Source organism: Bubalus kerabau, chromosome 4 (assembly GCF_029407905.1).
Source record: "Bubalus kerabau isolate K-KA32 ecotype Philippines breed swamp buffalo chromosome 4, PCC_UOA_SB_1v2, whole genome shotgun sequence".
Taxonomy (NCBI): domain Eukaryota; kingdom Metazoa; phylum Chordata; class Mammalia; order Artiodactyla; family Bovidae; genus Bubalus; species Bubalus kerabau.
In genome coordinates, this window is record NC_073627.1 from 9,343,972 (window position 1) to 9,351,528 (window position 7,557).

At 54.8% G+C, this 7,557-nt stretch overlaps 1 protein-coding gene across 1 annotated transcript; it reads left to right on the forward strand.

Moving 5' to 3' along the window:
* The first annotated feature begins 5,593 nt into the window (after window positions 1–5,593).
* Window positions 5,594–7,544, forward strand: LOC129650781 (translation initiation factor IF-2-like). The gene is made up of 3 exons (XM_055579588.1): window positions 5,594–5,598; window positions 6,665–6,863; window positions 6,915–7,544. Exons 1-3 carry the CDS (start codon window positions 5,594–5,596, stop codon window positions 7,542–7,544), a joined length of 834 nt encoding a protein of 277 aa, XP_055435563.1.
* Window positions 7,545–7,557: the final 13 nt, after the last annotated feature.

Genomic DNA, 7,557 nt, shown 5'->3' on the forward strand with positions numbered 1-7,557 from the left:
TCCCTGTCCCTGTACATATTCACTCATTCAAAATTTCTCTGCTGGATATAGGGACTTTCCTGGCAGCCCAGTGAGTGGTTATGACTCCGCACTTCCAACACAGGGGACTTTGGTTAGATCTCTGGTCAGGGAACTAAGATCCCACTTGCTGCACTTGGCCAAAACAAAAAACCCTTCTCTACTGGATGTAACTTGTATTAGATACTGTCCAGGACATTTGGGGCACAGTGGTGAAACAAAGAGATAAAAAATCCTTCTCCTGGTTGGGAGGAGTGCATTGTTACCCTCCCACATCTACCGCCTCCTCACACCTCTCAGGGATCTAGAAAGGGTCACTGCTCTCCCACAAGCTGCGGCATGGAGGCAGAAGCGGAGGAGGACTGATGAAGTGGGGAAGGAGTCACGAGGGGGCGTGTACCCCTTGCCCCACTCCCAGGTGTTGAGAGGTCACTGTCTCTCAAGGGGATGATCTCACATGGGGTTGGATGCTAGGAGATCTTGCTAAAAGGGGACAGATTCCAAGCTGGTCTGAGACAGAACTTGAAATCCTCTGAGACATGAAATCCTGCATCAGCCTTGCCTGAGCAGAAACCAGAGAGAGGAGCCTTTGGGCAGTTGTTCTTTTGAGATGATCCAGGGGTGTTTGGGGAGCAGAAGGGGAAAACCAAGGCAGCTGGGTGGTTTTCTGTGTCAACAAGCAGCTCCGGAGGTGGGGAGCTTTATTCCTGGGGGCTGCATTCTCTGAAGGATGCCTGCTCAAGTTAGTCTCCCAGGACCCCTGGACCAGGGTTTTGAAAGCAATGAGTGACCTGGGCTCTGAGGTCTGCCAGGCTTGAATTTGGAAGCTAGATCTGCAGTGAACCCTTGAGCAAGATACTTTACCTCTCTGAACTTCTGTTTCCCCATCAGTGAAGTGGAGTTTATGCATGGCGAGCATCAAGCTTTGCAGTATCTGGCAGGGTGGCCCTTTTTAGACAGTATGTGGTTATAACAAATAGCCACACATGTAGTGACTGAAAGCTACACAGATGTATCATTTTGCTGTTCTGGAGACTGAGCGTCCAAAATGCATCTCGTGGGGCTAGAGTCCAGGTGAGAGCAGGGCTGTCTTCTTTCTGGAGGCTCTGGGGAGAATCCATTTCTTTGCCCTTTTCAGCTTCCAGAGGCTACCTGCATTCTGTGGCTTGTGGCCTCTTTCTCCATCTTCAAAGTCATCAGTGTCTGGTCGAGTCTTTTTCATGCTGCCTCCTTCTAACATATTTAAGGACCCTTGTGATGACATTAGGCCTACCAGATGATCCAGGATGATCTCCTTATTTTAAGGATCCCTGATTTACAACCTTAATTCCACTTGCAACCTTGATCTCCTTTTGCCATGTAGCATAACACATTCACAGGTTCCTGGGATCTGGACATGCTCATCTTCCGAGACCATGATTCTACTCACCCCGGATAACTGCTCCCATATTCCTACAGTGACCTGTGATGCATCTGGGGAACCTGTCCAGAAAGAAAAGGGGTCATTTTTTTTTTGGCTATGCCCCATGGCATGCAGGATCTTAGTTCTCTGACCAGGGATTGAACTTGTGCCCCCTGCAGTGGAATCTCAGAGTCTTAACCACTGAACTGCCAAAGAAATCCTTTTTCTATTTTTTTAAAGGGGTCATTTTTTTTTTAATTGCCCTACTAAAGAAGATTTAAATAAAATAGCCATGTAGCCATGGTAATGGGCTTCCCTGGTGACTCAGATGGTAAAGAATCTGTCTGCAATGCAGGAGCCCTGGGTTCGATCTCTGTGTCAGGAGAAGGAAATGGCAATCCACTTCAGTATTCTTGCCTGGAGAATCCCATGAACAGAAGAGCCTAGTGGGCTAGAGTCCATGGGGTTGCAAGGTGTTGGAAATGAATGACTAACATTTTCAATTTCACTTTCACTTTCAGCCATGGTAACAAGATTTAGAATCCCTGAATCATTTCTAGGCACATAGTAGGTGCTCAATAAATGGAATCTCACGATCAAGTTAAATGACGAGCTTGCCTTTGTCTCCAGCGCTGGGATGGGGTCCACTTGGGAGGGTCCCCTGTCTAGTCCATCCCAGGCTTCCTTGCCTGTCCATGCACATGCACACACACACACACACGCGCGCGCACACACAGACATAGACATAGCCGTGAAGTTCCCTGCGGAATAAGAAAATAAAATAGCTGTGCTCCTGGCTCCCACAAGCTGTGCGGCAGAATGGCCTTCCGGCATAAATAAAAATAAACCCCAGACGCTGCTTTTCAATCGGAGGATTAACCTAAATGTTGTGAAACAGAAAGCATGAAATATGCATTGGAGCAACAGCTCTCCCCGCGCCTCGGCCGCCCTGGCCGGCTCGCGGCTGCTTGTTCCTGCCTGGCAAGGCAGCTGATGATTTGTGCAGGGTGTCGGTAAACGTGTTATGACATTATTAATGCTCTGCTCCCCGGCAAAGGACAATGGCCTATTGCCTCTTAATGTGCTATCTGCAGCGGCAGTCGGAGCACATTAAATGGGGATTTCAGACACCACAAACCTTGCGTTTCTTTCTCTCCTCTTTCCACCCCAGGCCCCTGTGAGCTCCCAGAAGCCACCTGGAAGCCTTGAACAGGTGGGTATGTGGTCAAAGCTGTGATGTCTCTGGAGGCTCCGGGGGAGGGGTGGTCCATGATGGGCCAGGGAAGCCCCCAGGGAGCCCCTAGAGCCACGAGGACTCTTGTCCTTCCTGGGGCAGAACTGTGTCTTTGCTGGGGTTGGGGCCCTGGCCTCAGGGAAGCTGGACTGAGGGGTGGGCAGGGCTGGCAGGCTGTCTGCTCTTCCCTCAGGTGACATCTGCAGGGGGATGCTGACGTCAAACCTCCGATGGATCCTATCATTTTTGCACAATGGTCTAAAAATGTTGGGCTTCCTTTGTGGCTCAGCTGGTAAAGAATCCACCTGCAATGCGGGAGACCTGGGTTTGATTCCTGGGATAGGACGATCCCCTGGAGAAGGGCAAGGCTACCCACTCCAGTATTCTGGCCTGGAGAATTCCACAGACTGAATAGTCCTTTGGGCTCGCAAAGAGTTGGGCATGACTGAGTGACTTTCACTTTCATTTTCATCTAAAATATTGAGGAACTTCTCTGGTGGTCCAGTGGTTGACTCAGCACTTCCAAGACGGAGGCTGGGGTTTGATCCCTGGTTGGGGAACTAAGATCCAGCGTGCCTCTCAGTGTGGCAAAAAAAACCCAAAAAACAAAAAAACAAAAACTAAAAATATTAATCTACATTTGTAAATGACGTGACTACACAAAAGAAGCCCAGGTTTCTGACTCCCTTGAAATAACTGGGCCCACAGTCACACAAAGCGATGGTGGCATGTCCCTCCTTAGGGACTTCTGTTTTTCTGGTGGTCTCTAATCACTCCAGCCCTTTTCTACTAGGTCCCTGAAGTAGGCTGAACAGTACCCCCTTACCCAGCTCCCATTCATGTTCATCTGGAACCTGAGAAGATAGCCTTATTTGGAAATAAATTCTTTTCAGATGTAATTAGTTAAGATGGGGTCATTCGGGATTACTGTGAACCTGAATCCAATGACTGGGGACCTTCTGCTAAGAGGAGAGAACACAGAGACAAGGCCAGGCAGTTGCTATTGTCCGACTCGTTGTGACCCCACGGACTGCAGCACACCAGGCTTCCCTGTCCATCACCATCTCCCAGAATTCGCTCAAACTCACGTCCACTGAGTCAGTGATGCCATCCAACCATCTCATCCTCTGTCATCCCCTTCAATCTTTCCCAGCATCAGAGTCTTTTCTGATGAGTCAGCTCTTTGTATCAGGTGGCCAAATATTGGAGCTTCAGCTTCAGCATCGGTCCTTCCAATGAATATTCAGGACTGATCTCCTTTAGAAATGACTAGTTTGATCTCCTTGCTAGCCAAGGGACTCTCAAGAGTCTTTTCCAGCTTCACAGTTCAAAAGCATCAATTCTTCAGCTCTCAGTCTTCTTTAAGGTCCAACTCATATCCGGACATGACTACTGGAAAAACCCTAGCTTTGACTAGATGGACCTTTGTCAGCAAAGTGATGTCTCTGCTCTTTAATGTGCTGTCTAGGTTTGCCTACACACCAGGCTTCCCTGTCCTTCACTATCTCCTGGAGTTTGCTCAAACTCATGTCTATTGAGTTGGTGATGCTACGTAACCATATCATCCTCTATTGCCCCCTTCTCCTTTTCCCTCTGTCTTTCCCAGCATCAGGGTCTTTTCCAATGAGTTGACTTTTCGCATCAGGTGGCCAAAGTATTGGATCTTCAGCTTCAGCGTCAGTCCTTCCAATGAATATTCAGGGTCGATTTCCTTTAGGATGGACTGGTTGGATCTCCTTGCTGTCTCCTTGCTGATCAGGGAACCTGTGTTCCCTGCAGTGGAAGTGTGGTGTCTTAACCACTGGACTGCCAGAGAAGGAGTCACACATTTATTTAGGAAGTGATCCCAGGAACAAGGAGTGGGGGATGAGGCAGGGGAGGAAGGAAGCCACCATGGGGTGCATGACAGAGCGGGTTACCACTGTGGGCAGCTGGAACTCAGGGAACCAATGTGGATCTTACCTGAGAGGGGAGAGGTGGGCATCTACTCCTTGAAGGCTGCTTCTGGGGCAGGAATTCCCTGACACTTCTGCCTGGCCCATGTTCAGGCATATTCCCACGGCCAGGAAGAAAGCCTCAGGCAGCACGGGATGCATTCTCAGTGATGTGCCTGCCGGCATGTAGAGGTGAACACCCGGGGAACAGGCCGAGGCACCGGCGGCGGTGGCTTCAGGTGGACAATAACAAGAAAAGTCATAGCCAACCGGTTGCAAGGGCTCCGAGGTGCCGGCTGACCCCTGCGTGGGGACTCACAAGTTTTCTCCGAAGGTCTGCAGCATGGTGGACAGCAAGCCGAGCCACATACACTGAGCTATGCTGCAGAGGCTGACAAAGGGCACACAGACTCCGAAAGGAAGAGGCAGCCGGGTGGTCTGGCTCAGTGTCCTTCACTGTCTGCCCCAAGCCTCCCTGCCTGGCTCGAGCCTGTAAAGGCAGCGGGTGCTTTCTCCCAGTCCATCTTGAAGCCATGTCCAAGAGGGCAAGACCCAGGGTGGGAGGGTATACCCTCTGTCACCTTCAGAAATCAGGCTTCCAGTTGAGAGAAGGCCACTTCCTCCCATGAGCCACACCAGGCATGACTGTGCCTTGTGGCCTAAAATGCCAACCAAGTGCCCGGAGCTTGCACACAATCTGCAGGACATTTCATGCCTGAGTGTGGCTGTGGCTTTCGCCGTGACATTCAAGGCTTCGATTATTGCCTGAGTGTACAGCAGACATAAGGGTCCAGGAACAAAATGATTTAGATCCCTGCCCTTAGAGATCTCCTTGGCCAGCCTGCCGTGATGCCCAAATTTCCTGCCACCATTTGTCACTCTTCTGCACCAAGGCCCGGTCAGCACGTCCTTGTTCAATGCAAATTTGTCACCTAGCTGGAGTTAACACATTAATCCGCCAACACCAATTCATCATCGGCTTTCACATTAGTGGCGAGTAAGGCGATGAGGTAATGGAACACTGGACAGGTGAATTTTGATGAGGAAGGAGCAGGAAAGGCAGACTGTGAGTCACAGCTGGTGAGAAATGGCCCTGATCGGGGCTGGGGGTGGGCTAGGCAAGCAGCAAGGGGGGCGGGGCGTGGGAGGGGAGGAGGCAGGGGCCTGGTTGGACTAGACAGGACTGGATGGACCAATATAGAGGTTTCCTCTTCTGGAAAGGCCCTCGGGGTCATCCATGTCCTTCTTCACATGACCTGAGGCCTTGGGCTCTTCCCAGCCTGGGCCTTCCCTGGCTGTGCCTGGCCAAGCTGGTCTGGCAAGTGCCCTTCCTGCCTGAGCATCATCCTCAGATCCAGGCTTGGTTCTTGCTTGGGGTGCTCAGAGGGGCCACTGACCCCTCTCTGCAAAGGCTAACACCTCTCCAGGGTCAAGAAGTGGAGGCAGGGTGGGTGGGGGTGAAGGGAGGACATGCATGCTTCCTCGAGTTGGAAGGAGCCTTAGTGAACCTCACGTGTGCCTGCCAAGTCGTTTCAGTCGTGTCAGACTCTTTGCAACCTTATGGATTGTAGCCTGGCTAGGCTCCTCTGACCATGGGATTCTCCAGGCAAAAATACTGGAGTGGGTTGCCATTTCCTCCTCCAGGAGAATCTTCCTGATCCAGGGATCGAACTCGTGTCTCCCGTGGCTCCTGCATTGCAGGTGGATTCTTTACCGCTGAGCCATGTGGTGGGGTGGGGCAAGGTGAGGGAAACCGAGGAGTTCCCTTGACTTTCAGGTATCACCCACTGGTTAACGGAAGGTCTGAGACTGGAACCCAAGCCTACAGAGCACCCACCTGCTCCTGTTTCTGGGCTCAGAGGAAGAGCCTCAGTGTCACAGGCCGTGTTCAAAAAAAGGAAGCAAAGGAGAGCTGCTGCAGTCTCTGTCCAGAGAGGGCCAAAGGATGGGTGAAGGTTGCAAAGTGAAATCGTGGGTGTGAAGGGGCCGATGCAGAACCCCTGTGGCCGCAGAGGCAGGGGCAGCGACCCGAGGGAGGGCCCTGGCACCGGGCATAAGGGGACAACCTCCTCCTAGCGCCGACCTCCTCTGCGCTCTGCAGGATCCCGAAGCAGCCCTCGGCCCTCAGAGCTGGTGGCACCCGGCATGCTTCCGAAAGCGGGGCCTGGGGAAGTTGCAGGGCTGGAAGGAGGCTCAGGGACGCCCGCCGCCCGCCTTCCCACCCCGGCGCCCCGCCTCGGGCCTGGAGAGAGCGCCGCTGGGCCGCGGCCACGAGGTGGCGCCGGCGCGCTGAGGAAGCGTGGCGGCCGCTCCCGGGCCGCCCCAGCCGCTACTCGGCCGCCTCCTCCGAGGAAACAATGCGGCGCCTCCGGGCGTAACGCAGCGCTGGGCTGGACACCGGACACCCGAGCGCGGGCAGCGGAGAGAGCGGGCGGCAGCGCGGGCGCGGGGCGCCCTCGCCGGGGGCCATGGGCGCGGCGCGGTACGCGGCCGGGAAGCGGCGCGGCCCGGAGGCGCGGGGGGCCGGGGCGCGGGGCCGGGGCCGCCGCTAGCCGGCACCGAGGGCGCGGGCCCGGGCGGGGATGAGGGCGCCCGCGGCGGGGAGCCCGTCTGCGCGTCGCGGCGCCGTCCCGCCCTGCGAGAGAGCCCAAGCAGGCAGACGCGCGGCCGGCGGTCTGGGGGCGCGCCGCCTCCCGGCCTCCAGAATGTGAAGCGGGGAGGGCGGAGACGCAGAGACGGCCCGGCCAGGCGCCCTCGCCGGCCTCCGGCAGCCGCGCCGCTCCCCGGCCCCTGCCCGCCGAGCCCCCGCCGACCCCGCTGGCCGCGAAGCCGCCGGGCCCCCGCGCCCCCTCCTCGCCTCGCTCGGACCCGGCTTCGGCCCGCAGAGGGTTCGCGGCCAGGACGTGGCCAGAGCCGAGCTCGGGACCGTCCGGCCGGCCTCGCCCTCGGCTTCTAGCCCGGACAAGTTT